This window comes from Stegastes partitus, unplaced genomic scaffold (assembly GCF_000690725.1).
Source record: "Stegastes partitus isolate 25-593 unplaced genomic scaffold, Stegastes_partitus-1.0.2 Scaffold295, whole genome shotgun sequence".
In the NCBI taxonomy this organism is placed as follows: Eukaryota; Metazoa; Chordata; class Actinopteri; family Pomacentridae; genus Stegastes; species Stegastes partitus.
In genome coordinates, this window is record NW_007578026.1 from 257,162 (window position 1) to 277,202 (window position 20,041).

Sequence of the window (20,041 nt, forward strand, 5' to 3'; positions counted from 1 at the left end):
AGGGCCACACTTAGAGACAGACAACCAAGCACACTCACACCTACGGACAATTTACAATCACCAATTAACCTCAACATGTTTTTGGACTGTGTGGGACGAAGCTGGAGAACCCGGAGAGAACCCATGCTGCACGGGGAGAACATGGAGACTCCACGCAGAAAGATTCCGGTGCCCCCACCGGGACGCGAATCGGCAACCTAAGATCTCCGCATTTGGCACGCCATTTGGGGCACGCTGTTTTACGGAGGCCATAAGATTCAGCAGTGCAAGTGAAAACTCTCGCAGGGTCTCCCCTTCCTGTTGCCGCCGGAAGAAGAACGCTTCCTGCAAAGCTACATAAGAATCCGAACAGCCATAAAGCTCTTCTAGTGCGGCAATTATCTTAGCAGGATCCTCCCTTTCAGCACTAGACCGAAATTTGATTTCCTCACGTGCTTCTCCCTCAAGGTGATCAAACAAGAAAAACGCCTGGTCAGCTACCGTTAAATGGCGTGCTCTCATACAGGCCTGCACTTCCTCAAGCCACTCAGCTAGCCCTATACCTAATCTTCCCCGGAAATGGGGGCACTTTCTCTCTCTAGGAACAAAGACCAGTCTCTCCACTGAGGGGCACGAGCAGTAGGGGGCACAGCAGAGGTTGCGGGGCCGGTGCTAGGACCAGGAGCAGCAGCAGCCTGTTCCTGCCGCAGCCTCTCATTTTCTGCTCTTAGCTGTGCAATTAAATCGTGCAATTCCTGTAACTGTCCCTCCATAGCTACACCTTAACCACTAACTTTTACAGTTTTACCGGACGAGTCAAGCTGAAGAACCCAGGTACTCACCAGGACTTCCTCCACCAGGAACCAACTGCCGCTTTGCCTTTATACAAAATAAATCATGCAAACAGCTGAATTGCTCTCATTTTTTTCATCACCAATCACAATGAATATTAACAATGGACAAAACAGGAAAAATAAAATAGAACCACGTCTCTGGTCAGTGCGTAAATCATGCCGACAACGCCAGATTGTGGCGAGCGGGGGCGCTACTAATAGATTGCCTAACTGATGGACTAAGGGGAAAAGTGTTGACCGACAACGCCACCTGGGTTTAAGGTTCTCACCCAGGGAACCGACCTACTCCTTGTTCACACACACACAGCAAAGCACACAGGTTCACAACACACTGGGGGGAGACGTGGTTCTACATTATAAAAAATAGATTTTATTTTCGTACAATAGTTAAAATACAGTGACAGAATTTAAAATATAGAATTGAAATCATCAAAATCCCACAAGGCAGATTCAAATGAAAACTAAGGAAAACCATGCAAAACAAAAGAAATAAACTCAAGCAATAATAATCTTTGCAAACACATGCAAAAATAACGAAAACAAACTCAAAATACAAAGCAAAACAAAATCACACAAACAAACTAAACACTAAGCCCAACACAGGTAACAAACAACAACAGCAAACCAAACGAAGCGAAGCCAAGCAAAGGAAAAGCTAAGCTAAGCTAACCAAGGCAAACTTAAACAAAATATAACAAACCAAAATAACCCAAAAACAATATGACTAAAGCAAAACAAAGAATGCTGCCATGCAAAGTGAAGCAGAGTAAAAGATGCAAGCGGAGCAAAGCAGCAGAGATACACCACCCAGAGCAAGCCGCAGAGAGACGGCGATGCTAACGGCGATGCTAACAGCGATGCTAACGGCGGCAAAGCGGCGGAGCGCCGCTAACCCGGCAAAGCAGCAGCGGTCCCACTATTCAGCCACACCTTCCAGTCACAGCCTCGTTCAGCTGTGTTCAGTGAGCACCTGAAGGAGGAGGGACACACTCTTATGTAGCGGCAACAGCAGAAGACTCCCAAACTGCACTGGCCGAACAGGCAGCCGCGAGCCAAACGTGCCGGCACGGGGTCCGTGACACATGCGGCTGCGTGGAGCGCCGCCGGTACCTGACAGGCAAGAGCAAGGCGACCCGGAAGTGGGCGGTCTCAGAGCCAAGAGCGAGAGACACCAAGATGGCCACCGCACCCTTATAAGGAGTGCCCTCAAGCGGTGATAGGCTGAATAGCATTCTCCATTAGGAGCAGAAATTAGGCTTCATCCTGCCACATCAGGAAGCCTCGTATGTGAAACCTGTCAAGAACCAAATCTAGTTTCCTTTGACTAAAGCACTTAGGATTACTGTGAGCTGGATGAGAACCTGTACAGACCTAAAACAAAACAATCAAATAAAAACTAGTTGGTAAAGTTGCGACTTTCAAATGAATGATGGCCGACCTAAGTGACATCTTCTGTCCCGTAGAAGTCCAGAAGCAAAATGTCAACAGCATGCATGACCTTATTGGCTTTGTGAGGAGAACGTTAAATCGATGAGGTAGCACTGATAGAGATAAACTAGGTCGGACTAAAACCAGGAAATGAATAAATGATGTATATGTCCGGTTAAAGTCTTTGTATGATCTACAAGAAGGGAAGTTTTTTTTTAAAGTAATCATATCGCTTTAAAGACAACAATTACAAGTGAGGTACCTGCTGTTTCGTGTACTTTTTTTTTCTTTAAATAGAGCGTTTCTGCTTTTTCAAGTAATCCTTTTCACCCCTGACGAGGTTCACAGAAGCCATTATTCAGTTAGCGTTTAAAAATGGACATATTTATAAAACTCCCAGAGAAAATAATGCAACATTGTGCCCTTGTTATGCATTTTAATCAGGATTTTAAAAGACGACACCATCAGCTGAATAGTACTTGATTACGGGATAATGACAGTAGCGTTTGCACCAGTTCAATCTGCATAAAATGGAGGAACTGATAAAGGTCTCTCTAATTAGGATGGTGTTTACATCAGGCTTTACATACACCTATTTGACTGCACTTACCAGCATCCTACAAAGCCAGGCTCACTGTGATAATGCACTTGAGTGCGACTCCCACCGCTGACTGTTATTGTTGAGAGACCCATTTCCAAATGTTTCCCAGTATTCTTGGTAATGATATGAAATCTACAGATGTTATTATGAGGGTGATACAGTCTTTGATGGCAGTGACTTTGTTCATGATTATCGTGGCCATTTAGGCTTTTGTATCTTGCACCCTTCCCCATATCCCCTTTCATGCCCGTGCCTCGTGGTAGTCATCGCTGTCTCCTTTAGGCAGACTGCTATGAACACATTATGGATGGGTGCATTAGTGAGTGATGCAGAGCCCGGGATGGCTTGCCTTGTTTTCATGTGAGAGTGCATCATTAGAAAATGTTCCACTTGGCAGGGAAGCGCGTATTAACTGCAACCGCAATGAAATGAGGTTGTGATAGATGGTTAAAGTTATACAGGACTATTAGGTTGAAATATGAACCTCTCAATTGTCATGATGAAACAGAGGGCTATTTGCGTGGTGATCAGTGCATTGAGAGACAATTGGAATCTGCAAACACCGATACAATACATTATAGGTTGTGGGCTCAGTGCTGAAAGAGTACAGAAAAAGTAATCATGCTTCCATTGAATAGTTTGGAGCTACTGTTCAATTCAAGGCTCTATAAATTCATTTAGGCTCTTCACCAACATCCCGAGCATTGCGATGAGCTCTGAGGGAGATTTGCGAACAGGGCACCTTCTCCGAGCCCCGTCGTGAACCCTTACGAGCCACATGTAGAAAGTAATGCCGTGTTGATTGGTCATCAGAGGCGCTTTAATGGTGTCAAATATTCAAAGCAGACTGTGTTTGCTGACCCTAATACGTGTGGATGGACAACAATAGGACACGAAGGAAACTAGAATGAGCCTACATGTAAATCAGACCTCGTAGACAAATAGGCGACATAAATCCAGCAACTAGCTTCTCTTTAGATAATGTCAGTAGCCAATTAGGCACGCTCATTTTCTCTTATCATGTTTCCATGGTGACCTAGCAGTTCTCTCACCGCCCGAGTGCCAACTTCACACCGCGTTTCTTTTCAGCTCCTGAGCTGAATCGAGTAAATTGCACATTAATTGCTCTCGCTGAGTTGCCCAAAATCCAAACATAATCTGGCTCCTCCTAATAGAAATCACATTAAATGACACATAAATCATTAAAATAAGAAACACCTGACGGATAGCGGAGTGCTCCGATGCCACGGTGACGCTTTTCTCCAAACTTAGACCGTCTTTGGGTGCTCTGACTCCGTCTTAAACTAACAGCAGATCCAATTGCAAACCCATTAGCATTTAATATTACTGTAATTACTGTGTACATTTCATTATGTTCTCAGTATATTAAATGACTGCTCAGTGCAGAGGGAGGGCTATAGTTTAATCTCTTTCTGTATTACTGTGTGCCACAGTACTCAAAATAGCATTAAGAGCCACATAATCAGAGGGAACTAATTGCCTATGATTGCATAAATGAAGTGCTTCGCTCTCATCAGGGCTGTTGCTGATGTCCAGCCTCGCAGCGCCTCGGGACAGGAAGGTGGTTGACCACAATGCAGAAAACCTTAGAGAGACAGCTACTGGTGGGTAATGTGAGGAAACCAAAGATTTAATATGTCCACGGGGGGCTGTGAGGGCAGGGGGTGTTACTAGCTGCTGCTGATGTTTTTTTGTTGCCATCAGAGTTGCCTCCGCTTCACAGAGGGGAAAAAAAAAAAAGACACGAAACATGAATGCCCACCATTTGAGAAATGAATTTATCGAAGTGGCTGTCTTTTTCCCCATTAGTAAGTGTTTAGTTCAGCGTTTTAAATAATTGCGTTACCAGGAATGATATTTAAAATACATTTGGGAGTCAATGAGGCGGGAAAGTGCCTACATGTTTTGCTGATGACACCCGGGCCATTTGGAAGACATCAAAGTAGAGAGGAGGTAGCCCAGATGCATATTATAAACTCATTATGTATATCATTTAAAAGGATGTACTCCAGCCGCAAAAACAATATTCCTAGTCTCTCTCTGGTAATGTGTGTTTTCAAAGTTGAAACTCTTACTCGCCTTCAGTTTAATGTGGCATCTATTACCAAACTGTAACATAAAATAAATGACCTTGATTTCCATACCAGAACAGTCGTTAAGGTATAGATGAGATGCAGCTATGCTTCTGTGTTTTCAAATGGGGAAAGAAGGCAAAACCTCTCCGCCAATATCCTGCATTTCTCCACCTGTGGCGCAAAAACCTTGTTTTCTGCAAAGCTCGCGTGTGTTTTAATGGACTCCGACACGGAGGCGGATAAACACACCTGAAAATGTGTGTGTTTTAATACACCGTGCATCGAACACAGCGAGCGTAACCGGGCGGCGATATCAAATTAGCCTCCTAAATACTCAAAGGTCATTCGGAGTCGTCTCCGCCAGCCGTGAAAACCCATCCTCGGTGGCCACGGAGATGTTTTTGCTACCGGGTTGGATTTCTACCACTGGAAAAAAAAAAAAAGGTTGTTCATCAGTCAAAGGAGATGTTTGTCAGATGCCTAGCGAGTAGGCTTAAGAGGCTTAATTATGCGCCGTCCCTCTGCCATCAGAACGCTACACGTGGGGCAGAGTGACACAGCGGTTGCCAGTCATTCAGCCTAATGTTCTAATGCAGGGAGCCATGTGGATGCATAAAATCCATTAAAGCTCTTGGAAAAAAAAAAAAAAAACTCTGCAGAAAAAGACATTTTGAAAGCGACTCACAGGGGCTTGCAAACAGGGCGTTCTTATTTGTCCTTCCTCCATGAAAAATGTCAGGACAAACTTTGACCTTTAATGTTCAGCGATCACTTCTTCAACTTTCTGAGTGGAAGCAGTTCATCATCCAGTGACTTTCACATTTACAGACTATTCTCTGCACATTTAGAGTAAGAAATGCATTGAAAAAAAAAAAACATTTCTATTTGCTTCATGTAACATTAGCTGTATTTTTAAGGAAGCCAACCTGCTCTATTCCTCTCATTGAATTTTGCAAACACTCTTCTCGCACCCAGAACAAAGCAGCATGTGCTGAGCATGAGTTTATTCAATCCATTTGACACTAGCAGCCTAAAAGACAGACTTGGTGGCTGTACCTTTCGCTGGAGGCTTCAGTGGCTGCATGTGAGACATAAAAATAGCATTACTTGTCACACTGCAGGGAGGGTCTCCTGCCGAATATCAAAACAACTCAGTGAACCAAGCCTGCGAGCAGCCGGCAGGCACCGAGTGGACATCAGCCAGACAGAGTGAAACAACAACAGAAACAGAGAGACGGGCCTCTCTCTCTCTCAGTAACACACATCTTACACAAGCCTTTTTCTCCTCGACAGGCAGAACCGTTCAGCATGTCGCGAGGCAGCTTTGTCTTCACACCCATGGCCTTACGGTCTCTTGAACTTGACAAGGACATGCTGGAAAGAGACAAGTACAAGAGGCAACTTGCTTCCCATCACCTCAGCAGCTACATGCTGAAGAAGGAGGCCGTGGACAGAGCGCCGCTGAGGTCCGGCTCTGCTCGGCCGCCGACTGTCTGCCAAGACGTGGTCATCCAGAACGCTCTGTATACAGGAGACCTGGAGGCTATGCAGCACCTTTTTCCTCGAGGATCCACAGCAAACCTCATCATTGAGCCACAGGGAGGGGAGATGCGCTGGGTCGCCGGAGGGGAAGGTAAGAGACGACATCTGTCTTCATTAGGAGTCTGTTTAAGAATTCATATGATTTGACAGATCGTTGCTTGTAGCTTTATTGTATTTAATGCAGATTAGCATCCAAAAAAAAAAACAGAATTTTGAAAGTGTGGTTTTGGCAGAGCTGGTAAAAGACAAATCACTGTTTTAAAATCACTATAATGTGCAGCTATGTGCAGTATGCATCTGCTGCATCTCACCTTGGGGTTGGAGGCTATTTAAAGACATCGTGGTGCGATATTAATAGAAACAGAGCACGAGGCAGTATTTATAGAAACCATCATATGTCCATCAGACCCAGCAGTCATCTGTTGGTTCTGTGCAACAGGATCTGGATGCATTAGATTCAACTGAAGCCCTTCCATTGAAAATTAAATAGGCTGCTGGAAGAGAAAAAGATTTTTGATCAGATTTTATGTGCAATAGCTAATCGAGTCACGAGAAATGAATGTGAAGGACTACAAGTTAAAATTCTGGATAAAACACAAAATGAATTTTTGCTGGAGTGGATGGCACTAAAACTGTTAGATTTATTAAAAGAATGTGCTGCTTCTAATTTCTTTAAATGCAAAAATGCATCATCCTCTGACTTCAGCAGATTAGCTGGAAAACAGGCGCAGGTTCCATGTAATGCACAGTCACTGGTTATTGGCTCCCATGCAACTGAGTTGGCAAGGTTCACCGGGTCAAGCAAAATATCAAATAACAGCTCCCTGAAATAGCCCCGTCTGCACAAACAACCCACATAAGAGTGCCTTCGGGTGAAACCCCACATCTAAAACATCCAAAAACAAACTGGTTAGCTGCAAAAATGGCTTATGTCGGGACTAAAGTCAAGTGGCGCAAGGCCAAGAACTACCGTGAAGACGTGATCGCCACGGCCAAGGCCACAGGCTGCGTCCTGCAGTTCTGGAACTCGCTGCTCGTGGGCGACGAGCTGACCATCCTCAGTATCGTGGACGACGACGAGTATGGCTACCTCGTCGATGCCGTTTATGACACCAGCAACATTGAGGAGTGGAAGAACTTCAGATTTAACTACAGAGGCCTGAGTAGGTTGATTTTATCCTTCACTCTTTCATTCAGTGTAATTTTTACCAACAAGGAGAGGTGCTGACACTCTGAGGGCTCAGAAATAATACGATTTGTTTGAAAAGAACTCTTGCAATGTTTAAATCTATCACCTCTGCTTGTGAACATTGGGTTTAAGTCTTGAACTCAGAGCTGATTTAATGCCATTCCTGCTCTCTGCTGGCAGGACTGTGGTCGCTGACCTACGAGCAGGAGCTGACGACACCCCTTCACATCACAGCCGGTCGAGGCTTCGCGGACTGCCTGGGACTCCTGCTGCAACGCGGGGCGAATGTGGACCTCGCACCTGGCGGCATTACAGCCCTGCACGAGTCCTGCGAGAACTGCCAGCCAGAGTGCACCAAGCTGCTGCTGATCCACGGCGCCAACGCCAACGCCGTCTCAGAGGACGGCCTCATGCCTCTGCATGTTTGCACCAGCCCTGAATCCCTTGAGTGAGTAAAATATAATAAAACTAGAAAGTGTATTCCAGTTCCTCATAAGATGCAGAGTATGTTGATTATTGTTAATTAATTTAACCCTCCTGTTATCTTTGGGGTCAATTTGAACCCATTCACTGTTTAACATCTCTAAATAAGTCATTGACACATTTTTTTCAGTTTTATTTAAAGGGCTATTTACACATTTTAATCATGATATTTTCTGGAGGTTTAAATTGCTGGCGTCAAATTGAACCCAAAGATAAAAGATGTCAGTACATTTGAAGGTAATAGGAGGGTTAAATAAAGTAAGAGGATGATTGTGGTATTTAAAGTCAGCATGCTGCAGTTTCCACCCAAAATGTGCTTTTGTTGGCTGATATCATGAGCTGGTGGCTGTACTAGACTGAGCAAGTATGTAGGGGAGGAAACCCCTGAAGTTATTGAAATCAGCAAAGGTGCATTTTAATGCTGATTAATTAAAAGGACATGTTATTTGTTAAGAGTTGCAAAGATTTTACGTCTAGTTAGCAGGTGAGCAAAGAAAATGGAATGAATAGCATAAAGAGCTGGACACATCGATGAAATACGGAGCTTCTGCTGCCTAGATTAGCTACTATCGCTTTAATATAAAATGACAAAAAGCTTAATGATGTTAAGTTGCTTCTATTTTGAAATCAGTTGAACACATTTGGAACACGAGGTCTGATGTTGATGAACAGGTACGACATCTCGTCTACTTTTGGGGTGTATCAGAGAAAGAAGTTTGGGGATCACTGCTCTCATTTATACTGTGTTCTGCAGATGTGCCAAATATCTGCTTCAGTACGGTGCAGCAATCAGCGGCCGCAGTCTAGAGGAAGACGACACTCCTTTACACGTGGCGGCCAGGAACGGCCTCCCAGACCACGTGGAGCTCTACCTGCGCTACGGAGCCGCCGTGGACAAGCAGAACGACGAGGGTCTCACGGCCCTCAACGCCGCTTGTGCGCAGCCTCAGGAGTCTCAGGACCTGCAGCGTTACTTCCAGGTGTGCCAGATGCTGCTGGGGGCCGGGGCTGACGTCCACACTCTGGACCAGGACAAACACTCTCCTTTGCACATGGCCTGCAAGAACGCAAATCCAGATATAGTGGACCTGCTGCTGGCTCACGGCGCCTACGTTAACGACATGGACTACGGCGGCGAGGCTCCCATGCACAACATCCTGAAGGTGGTGTGCTACAAGGTTTCCCATCATCCCGAGAGGATCGTCCGAGCGCTGCTCAACTACGGCTCCATCCGGGTGTGGCCCGGGGCTCTCCCCATGGTAGGAAAACCAAAGGAAGTAACAACGTGTGAACAAAGCAGTAAATATGGCCGTCCGGGTTGAGCTGTAGCAGCAGATCACATCAACACTGTGAACCAATTATTCATCAAGGTGGCTCATTTTGCATAATTAGCAAGTGCTGCACATGTAACACCTTGACTAAAAGTCTTGAAGCACTACAAGGTTCGCTGCAGACTTCACAACTTCACGTTGAAATCATTACCATTTCATGACACAACATGAAGTGTTGCACTCTCTGCGGGAAACAGACTACAACTATCAGTGAACCCACGTGCACTAGACAAAATGCCTGGTTCCTAATTAGGCAAGTGTTAATAGGAGATTAATTAGCTCTAATTGCATAATTTCCAGTTAAACCCCTGGAGGGAAGACCAATCTGTTCATTTCACAAGTGTTTAATTACTTTATTTCTTCAGTTCTATGGAGTCACAGGATTGCTCGTGAACTTAAATGACGATTGTCTCTGACTTGTGATGTATATTTCAGGTTATAAAGCACTGCTGCGAGTCTCCGCGCACCATCGAGGTTCTCCTCAACGCCTACAGTCACCTGAAAGTCACAGACACCTGGGCTGAGTCGGTGCCTGAAGAGGCGTTTAAGGCAAGCTTTGACAAATGTTTTATTTCTTTAAATGCTGTATTCTTCTTCAGAGTCTTTTTATGGTATTTCTGTCTCATTTTTTGTTGTGGTTAAATCTGCTCCAATAAAACCACTTTTGACAATCTGAGGTGATCCATCGCAGCTATTTATTTAATTTGAGAAGAATTCAGCGTCTCTAATAAATAGGGCCTTTAAATAACAAATTAATCAGAATAAAATGCCTGAGGTTGTCGGGAAGGATTTCAACAATGGACCACAATCATTTAATTATGTTTGATATCCACGAAAGGGCTGATATGAAGAACGTAACGATCAATCAGCTGTTTATTAAATTAGCACTCATTCATTTTAGAATATAAGCTGATTGTTAGGCTGTAATTTGAGCGCATTAATCCTTGTTTTGTTTTTTTTTCCCCTCCTGCAGCAGCACAAAGAGTTCTTCCAGTCGATCCTCTCCTTGGCGCTGACTCCTCGCTCCCTGCAGCACTTGGCACGCTGCCGACTCAGGAGCTTCCTGAGCGACCGAGTGCACGAGGTGGTCCCGAAGCTGGACCTGCCCACCTTCATCAAGAACTACCTGCTGCTGGAGTACAGAGGATACGTCCACTGACAGCTCTTTGTGTAGTCGTAGGTAGGTAGAGGTCCTGATTGTGACCAGAGAGCTGCACACAATCTGATCATCATTAGTAATATAAGGTTTAATATTTAGGACATGCTCTGCATCACATGAGCTTGTCAGGAGCACTTGTTATTTATACTCTGCATCAATGTTCCAGCACAGTGTTTGATTTTGCACCACAAGAGGGCGCTATAGACCAGAGCTGATGGAGTGAATGGAAGAGATGCAACTGTATGTTTTGTATTTTTTAATTTTTGATCTTTTTTTTTTTTACTTCTGATTTTAACGAGGCTAACTTGCTTGTAATTTTGTACATATTAATTGTCACACCTCGATGCCAGTAAGCTCAGTTATTTTTGCTGTTGTTGCCTTCATTGAGGACTGGAAGCAAATATTTGCATTTAGTGTTTCCCACCGATAACATTTGAGGATTTATATGAACATTAGGTTTGATAAAAATCTAATAAAACGTCCCACCATGGCCATGAAACCTGCTCACTGTTCTTTTATTATTCTTCTTTTTCAGATATATTCTGTCTTCTGTGGTGTTTCTGCTTGAATAATTTGGTTTTTATTTAGTTCTTCGAGGTTTATAATAACATTAATTACATAACATATATTTTAGAGCTGCTGAAAGCCTTTGCATTGAAGTAGATTTTAAGTTTGCAGATTTTAAAATGTGACTAATTGTCGTGAAATGGAAACAGAAAGTTCAGGACAATCTTTCATTAAAACCGAATTAACAGTCAAACCTGTCAGTCTGCTCCACTAGAAGAAAGATTTTATTTTTTTAGTTCATATTATTATTTGTATATTTCTTGCAGATTATCTTTACACCTCATTTTGTCTGTTCACACTGAAAACAAGTCTCCTTTTGTACATTCATTATAATCATATATGTTTAGAGCTTCCCTGTCATCGTTTATAAAACTTTTTTAGTAGGAAAAAAGAAATATGAGCTACTTTTTAATACAATTTTTCAGTTTGGTGTTTAAAAAAAAGGGCTAAAAATAATAAAAAGTGTGAAGCAGTTTAAGACCAGAAAGAAAGAAAGAGGAGCTCGGCAAATGGTTTCAATAGATCAAAGAGAGGTGCTGCTGAAGTCACTTGCAATTATAAGAATTAGCCTGGCCTGGCCCTCCACCGCTAATCAGAGTCGGTGGTGATATGTTTATGTCCTCATGCAATCAGACGACCAGTTGGAGAGCCCGGGCACCCAGGACTCAATAGGGCTAATCATCATCAGTCCCCATTGCCATTTAAAAGGTGAGATGATCTGCGATTAAACCAGTGCTTAAAGAAAAGAGAAACGCGTTTTTTTTCTCTCCCCCCAACCCTCCACATGCATCTTTGATCAGAGACAAATTACTATTCCCAGAGCGCAGCGCAAAAACGCGTGCCTTATTGAATTTATAACGTGACGCAGGGACGCTTTAATTGACACATGAGAGTTTAGAGATGAAACGATTCTAAATACATTCAAAAAAAAAAAAACCCAAAGTGGAGATCCTCTCAGATTTGACTTTGGCCACTGTCTGTGCGCGTCCACGCCGCAGTTGACCTCACACAAAACGCCTTTTATCTGAATCTAATTTCGCAGAGCGTATCTCTCTCCAGGGAACAATTGTTGCAGCACTTCTTTTTCCGAAGCCAAACGCATTGTTTTTAGCCGCGGAGAATAGGACAGCGAGCGGAGAAACATCTGCCTCTCCTCCCTCCTGACTCTGATGCCCATCGGCCCCAATATTTCAACAAAAGCCGCCGTTGTTTTACGCTGTCCCTTGAATCCAGAGTAATTACTTATCATCAATCAAAATTAATAATAGCTGATTGGGTTGGTGTGGTCAACGATTATAGAAGGGGAAGGGCTGGAGCAGTCTCTCACACCGTTTTTGCAGTCAATGGTGAACCTGGCAAGAGGGGAGGAGGGCTGGGGGTGCGACTCGTCTATTTGGTCTCCACTGGGAAACTACCGCCTCTCAAGACGGCCAAAAAGTCAGAGGCTGAATAAGGAAATGAAGCGTAATTTGAGGAAGATGGATGAGCCCCCAGGGAAACACCCCCTTTTCATTCCTCTTGTATTGCAGATGATAACCAATGCGCTCTCGCCCTTCCTCTCTGCGCACACACACACTCACACACACACACTGTGGCTCGCAGAGGGGCGGAGGGAGGAGTTGCAGAGAGGGGAGAGGTAGATAGATAGAGAGAGCGTGTGTTTATGTCTCAGTGTGTGACAAATAAGAGGGAAAAGGTAGCGCTGGGGCACACAACAAAGCCCCCGACTGGCTAACGCATATAGAGTGCACAGATCCGGAGAGGCAGTCCACTTCCAGGGATGACAACACGGCAGAGGATCTACTTTCACTCCACTCTGTCTTTAAACTGAAAGTTTTGCGCGTCGCTGTGGAAAAAGGGGACATCTGCTTTCAAGTTTTCGCCAAATCAAAGCGTTCGCCTGCAAAATGCAGAGACCAGGCGGCCAGGGGACGGCGTTTTCTATCGACTCCCTCATAGGAACCCCTCAGCCCAGACCGGGACACCTGCTCTACACGGGCTACCCCATGTTCATGCCGTACAGACCTTTGGTTATCCCACAAGCTTTATCCCACTCCCCTTTATCGTCTGGTATACCTCCACTGGCGCCGTTGGCCTCTTTCGCGGGACGCCTCACCAACACGTTCTGTGCCAGTTTGGGACAGGGGGTGCCGTCCATGGTCGCGCTCACCACGACCATGCCAAGTTTCTCGGATCCGCCGGACAGTTTCTACCCGCCACAAGAGCTGCCTGGTCCCCGTTTAAGCGCCGCTGACCCGGGAGCGAGACGGCAGGAGAGTCCGCACTCCGAGGAGCTGCACAGCCGGGACAAGGGCTCTGAACTACTGAACTTCTCGGAAACTTTTCAAACAATATCAGGTAATGTCCAGCTCTTGTGTTATTATTTCCATTTCGTCGTGTGCAAACATAAAGGCCGGTGCGTAAAAAGTGGCCACCGTGCGTAAAATGCGTTAAGGCACAGCTTGTTGGCCCATGGCTAAACTATTTGGGCTCTGAGTTGGTGATGGTGAGTCCATCTTGTCTCAGTTCGTCACATTTGTAGGTAACTAATAAGGATGTGTCATAATCTAAACCTAGTGGGTGCAGGTTGATTAAAGGTCGTTTCAGACGCAGTGACTATTTTTATAGGCCACGACCGAAATTATTTGTTTTCATAATATTCTTCAGCATCGAGCTGAAGAACATACACAAGTTAACCACATTTTACCTTTAGAAGAATTATTATATAGGCATTTGGAATTAAATATTTTCAAGTTGCTAAAAATGTTTGTAGTCAAAACTTACACAACAACTCAACATAACTATAGTGGTCCAGTATATAAAAATCACATTAATGCTGCAGCTAAAGCTACTGATAATTTCTCTAAATTCATTCTTCTTCTTTAAAAAAAACAAACAAACAAAGAATATTTTTTTCTGGGCCTTTATCTGAACGAGCTCCCTCAGAAAACACAACCTGCTTCGTGCCTTAACGCTGTGACACATTGCGTAATTCTCGCTTTTGACTCGCAGCCTCATGAACTATTAAATGACTCAACCTAAATGTGTGTGTGTTCTGTTTTTTTTTCTCCCTCTCTCCACATTTTAGGTGAAACCAAACTCTACAGTTCAGACGACGAGAAGCTGGACCTAAAATCCGCAGACACGGTGTGCAGCGACCGGGAGGACAGCTCGGCAGACAGCGAGAACGAAAGTTTCTCGGACGGAAACAACTGTGGTCCTCTGTCCCAGAAGAGCAAACTAAAAACCGGCTCGCAGGAGGCGCTACCGACCGGCAGCTCAGCAGGGAAGAGCCGGAGGAGACGAACAGCTTTTACCAGCGAGCAGCTGCTCGAACTTGAAAAGGAGTTTCACTGTAAAAAATACCTTTCTCTGACTGAACGCTCCCAGATTGCACATGCACTTAAACTGAGCGAGGTGCAGGTGAAGATCTGGTTTCAGAACCGCAGGGCCAAATGGAAACGGATCAAGGCCGGCAACGTCAACAACCGGTCAGGAGAACCGGTGAGAAACCCCAAAATTGTGGTGCCCATCCCAGTGCACGTCAACAGGTTCGCAGTGAGGAGTCAGCATCAACAAATAGAGCAGGGGACCAGGCCATGAACTCAGAAGAACATCACAAAAAATACGAATAATAGAAACACTTACATTGACTCTATGTTCCACTGATTTGTTGAACGCATGAAGCACAAAAAGGAGGATTCAAATGATTTTGTCTGAGAGGTGAGACTGAGCAGAGGAGGATTCGCTCACAGACAGACCGATTATTTTGCTGTCATTTTTATTTATTGTTCTGTGAATATGTAAATATAAATGGGTTAAAAAAAAGAAAAGAAAAAAAAAACAAAACAACTGGTACAAATGGGCACTATGAGATGCGACTGTAAAGATTTCTTTTTTTTTTTTAAGTATTTATATGTAGGGCCAAAATGTTCTGTTGGTTATGTGCATGTCCTCATTTGGTGAAGCTATTCTGGATTTTTCGTTTTTGTGTTTCGTACAATTTGTTAAACCACATTTGCATGTAACTTAAGACGTTTTACATTTCGTTTGGCAAGTGTAGGAACCACCTTTGACAGCTATTTGTGGAAAAGAAAAATAAAAAAAGATGTGAAGGAAATAACGACCAAACAAGGGACACCTGTAAAGTATATTGACCTAATAAATCGCTTTATACGAAAGTTGGAATCCAGGTTGAATTATTATCAGTTAGAAAGTAGATCAACGATGTGCTTATGGTTGAGAAAATTATTTTTTATCAAACTGAAATGATAAAAACAAACGTGGCCTACTGTTTAAATATGACGACTGGTTTTGGGGGCAAACTGCAGCCAGGCGGCTATTTGGATATGATGCAGCACATTTGAAATAAAATGGGACGTTTTTATAAATGCTGAAGACGTTATTTTAAAATTTTATAATGTAATTTCTTGACTTGTAAAAAAATATTTAAAGGGCTTCAGCGTGGAGCGTTTAAAGTCCACTCATGGTTTAACTCTTGGCTCCTTTTACGCACGTGTTAGTTTTAATTTTTCTGAATTTACAAGTGATTTTTTTTTCCAGACATCAGAACCTAAAGGTAGATGAGTATTTCTTAAAAAAAAGAAAGAAAAAAAGAAGCAGGCAGCAGTGATTGATTCGTCTTTAGGAGGCCATGTTGTCTCAAGTGGACTGATGGATCCTCATTAGGCAACACACTGTAATGAACTTCTCCATCAGTCACCACAGCGGCCTGAACCGACAGGAACTCCTCCTGATCTCATGCCAACAAAATGCATTTTTAGTAACTCATTACAAAACAGACTCAGAAGAAGTCCAGGTGGTTTAATATAAGGCATACAGGGGGTGCATGGTGTTTTAAAACCGCCATGAAGACACATTTCTTGGACACAAGACAAATCATGGCTCTTTTTTTAAAAATATACAACTAAATTATACAGATTTTATTTAGCATTTGCTTGAAAATGTTAAGAATTATTAAAATATAAAATGTAAAAAATATTAAAGCTGTATGATATTTGAGTGAGAGGTTTTTTTCTTCAATTTAAATTTCTTTATATATAAAAAAAATGAAATAGAAGCTTTAAAAAAAACTATTACCTTAGAAATACATACAAAAACCTGTAGCCAACAAGTACTAATATTCCCCCTGTAATAACTACATATAAGTATTTACTTCACATGAACAAATAAATGCTGCAGTTTGCTCAGTCGGATCAAAAAAAAAAAAGAATTTATAGTACATGGCAGCAATATTAAAATAATCCGTAACTAAAATAATGTCTGGCCACACAGCTATCCTCTTACAGGAAGCAGAGAAGAAGAGGGGCTTGATGTTTTATGGAAACTTTCATATGCATGGCTCTGGGTTTGCACAGCTTCTCTGAACTCCTTCCAGAAAAGTCTCATGTTGGAATATTTTCACTCCACCTCAGAGGGAAGTAACTGATTGGTCTCCCTGTTTCCAAAAAAAGACTCAGGCCCGGAGCCATGTTTAAGCTTTTCAGCAGCAGCATCTGTTGAAGTATGAAGACGGGGCGAGATTCTTCAAATATTTTATTAGTGTTAATATTTAATTTAATGAGCCGGCTCTGTGCTGACTGAGTGTTTAGCTGCTATGTGGGTGAACTACCTCACATTTCATCCACCTTGAACCTCTCGACACACCGCGTGTCAGCTTGACCTCAGACGTTTGGTGACCTGGGCGCCCATGAGTAGTAAAGTTTATTCCACCGTCCACCTCATACATCAAGACTGTGACACTCGGATGGGGATTCAAGGAGTGTTGATCGTGTGACGGAGTAGTGGAAGTTTTATTGTGGTCCAAGAGCTGACTAATATAGACGGTCAATTCCACGACGTCGTGCCAGAGTGTAACGGCTATTTCGGTCCCCATGAGCTGCACGGTGACGAGCAGGAGCCATGACACAGCTCGGCCTCTGTTGGCTGTTGTTGTTATTAACAGTGAGAATCCTAAACTGAGCTTCTCTGCCATAGAATGACCCCAAAACCTGATTATTAGAAGTGAAATTATTCACCTAAAATGTGCCTGTTTTTTTCTAGAGATCAACAAGTAGACTTGATTTGACAATTACAGATTCATTACGTTGTTGGAGCAACTCCTCTCCAGCAGACTGAGGTGTCTGTCAAACGTGCTTTCATAATCTCTCTTCAATTAAAGCCGCATTCGGTGAACTCCTCAGTCTCACTTTCTGCTACTTGAATCACAAATTGAAATATCAGAAGTTCTTCCCAGCAAAGACGTGTAACTATTTCCTCATTGCTACCTGCAGACAGAGAGGAGAGGGAGGCGAAGAGGAAAGCGAGGGAGCTCATTACCGGCCGGTTGTGTGAGCGTGCAGGCTGCTCGCCGCCGACTGGAGGCCTGACTTCTTGGGAGGGACTGGACGGTCGTGGCTACAGTGATGTATGGGCAGATGCATCAAATCGCACAAGATAAACAAGCGATGAGTTTCATCAGGGCCATCATAGCTTTAATTTGGCTGCCTAATGAGTCAGATCTAGTGGCGGAGATAAGAGTTGTCAGAGGCCCGGCTCTAATGAATTTCTTGCCACTTGTAATCAAGGTTGCCTGTCTGAGGGGGGATGATTAATGGAACCCTGGAGGATTCCCTCGGCCCTCAGCCTTCATTACAGCTAATGCATTCTCAGGCAAATTAACAGCGAAATGCAGGCAAAAGCCAACGGGGAAGGGGAGAGGAAGAGAGAGGAAAGAAGAAGAGAGGGAGCATGGGAGAGAGTGATGGGAAAAGAGTGTTTATATAAGACAAAGGAACGAGAGGAGGGCGAGGAGGAAGATTGCATGGTGGGTATGAGGCAGCCAGGTTGGCAGCAGGAGAGAGAAAAAGAAGCAGGGATGGAGTGAAACCTGCAGATCAGTGCACGGATATGGAAATGAGTTGTAGACGTGAGTTTTGGGTGCAGTCGCAGAGGGCAGAGTGCAACATGGATGCACTGGTCAGACATGATGGAGCTGAAATTGATAAATGGATGTTCAAATCTGTGGGGATTCCAGAGAGGAGACACGGTCAGATCGAGGGAGCAGAGTGGATATAATTACTGGTTAAAGAGGTTAAAAGGCTGGAGAGAGGAGGGGAACATGTGGGACAACAGTAACATATCCACATCAAGACAGGCAGCGATGAGCACGGAAGATAAACCGGAAAGATGCAACGTCCACGTCAGGGCTGAGCACGCCGCTGACTGCTTTGCTAAACAGGCTGTTAAAGTGGCCTGTGGCCAAGCAGCTCCTCCATGTTATGGAAATATGGATTTAATGTTTGCAAATATGGTCTCGTCAGGTCTTTGTGTACCCATCCATCAGCCTCAGACCCACCTCTGCAATCTTGGAGGCAATTTGTCTGAGAGGAGGTGGGCGGCAGAGAGCCCTCCTCACTGTTTAGCAGGCCCTGATGAAATATCAAAACACACAGCAGTGCAAGCAAGTGCTCCAGCCTCACCACAACAAACACGAGTGGCCGGGGTCTGCCAAGACGTGAGGCACGGTCATAAATTACAGGACAGGTTTTTTTTTTTTTGGAGGGGGGTTATTTCTCAGGAGGGATGAAATAAGGAAGCTGAGGTTTGTGTGAGCAACGTCTTCAGGCTCTGGATTTAAATCTTAAACATTCTCAAATTAATATTTTATATAAACCAGGGGTGTCAAACTGCCGTCCTCGAGGGCCGCAATCCTGCATGTTTTAGATGTTTCCCTCTTCCAACACACTTGATTCAAATGATCAGCTCATCATCAAGCTCTGCAGAAGCCTGATAACGATCTTGATCATTTGAATCAGGTGTGTTGGAAGAGGGAAACATCTAAAACATGCAGGATTGCGGCCCTCGAGGACCGGATGTCGACACCCCTGATATAAACAATAGTGACGACACCAGAGAAGATGATCACCTGCTCTGAAGTTTCCCATAGCTTTGAAACTCTAAAGGAGTGTTTTCCACATTGTTTAGGTTAAATGATGTGGCTCCTCTAGAAGAAAGAAAAGCTGGTGAACATTTAGCAGCTAGTTTTCCCTCAGTAAGCTGGTGGAGGCCAAAAACTGAAATAAAAGAGGGAATATTGGAGTTAAACTCATCAGAGGGACACAAATATGACTCCAGATGACTGAGGGGTTGATCAGATCTGACTGACAGCAACTTAACTCAGATGTTGCTCATTTGCAGAGATATGAGGCGTCACCCAACAACATCCTGCTGTCGTGTCGGCAGCACAGAGAACACACCGAAAATATGGAAATCGTGACGTGAAAGGAAAGCTAACCGGCTACCACCCAATTACTGCTAGTCAGGAAGCCGAGGGAGAAAATGAGTTTTCAGAGCCTTTGAGCGTGACTCGGGGCTCCGTGTCCAGGCACCGCCGAGGGAGGAAGAGGAAAAACTAAAGAGAAACCAGGTGATAAAGCGCAAACAATGGCGGCCAACAGAGAGAGGAAGGGGATGAAGATATGCTGAGACAAGATTAGCAGGAAATAAGAAGTGGATTAGTGAGGGCTTGACTCCTCTGAACACTGAGATCTTTGGGTTTTCCCCACAGTGTTGTGCTGCCTGACACTAAGCCCGGCTCTTTATCTTAATCCTCTTTCAGCGACTGTTGGGGGTCTCACGAGCAGGAAGCGAGGAGGTTGCTGTACTTACCTCGAGGCGGGCCTGCTGGAGTCGCATCGGACACGGACGCGCAAGACGACGGTTTGAAATCAAGTGTTGGGCCTCGAGCAGGTCAGGTGGAAGCGATGGGAGCAGGATGGAGGATGAACGAAGCACACGAACACGGCACAGA

The 20,041-nt window shown here is 44.2% G+C and overlaps 2 protein-coding genes across 3 annotated transcripts; both read left to right on the top strand.

Annotated features, from left to right (window-relative positions):
* Window positions 1-5,937: 5,937 nt before the first annotated feature.
* Window positions 5,938-11,165, top strand: asb10 (ankyrin repeat and SOCS box containing 10). Of its 2 annotated transcripts, none has more exons than XM_008283021.1 (5): window positions 5,938-6,591; window positions 7,870-8,137; window positions 8,927-9,431; window positions 9,939-10,052; window positions 10,477-11,165. In XM_008283021.1, exons 1-5 carry the CDS (start codon window positions 6,267-6,269, stop codon window positions 10,660-10,662), a joined length of 1,398 nt encoding a protein of 465 aa, XP_008281243.1. In that variant the 5' UTR covers window positions 5,938-6,266; the 3' UTR covers window positions 10,663-11,165. The 2 variants fall into 2 exon arrangements, with proteins under 2 accessions (XP_008281243.1, XP_008281244.1); XM_008283022.1 differs by lacking the exon at window positions 5,938-6,591 and adding an exon at window positions 7,372-7,663.
* Window positions 11,166-12,913: 1,748 nt separating this feature from the next.
* gbx1 (gastrulation brain homeobox 1) lies at window positions 12,914-15,417 on the top strand. Its single transcript, XM_008283023.1, has 2 exons — window positions 12,914-13,587; window positions 14,318-15,417. The coding sequence occupies exons 1-2, from the start codon at window positions 13,137-13,139 to the stop codon at window positions 14,830-14,832; spliced, it is 966 nt and encodes a 321-aa protein (XP_008281245.1). The 5' UTR covers window positions 12,914-13,136; the 3' UTR covers window positions 14,833-15,417.
* The last annotated feature ends 4,624 nt before the right edge of the window (window positions 15,418-20,041 follow it).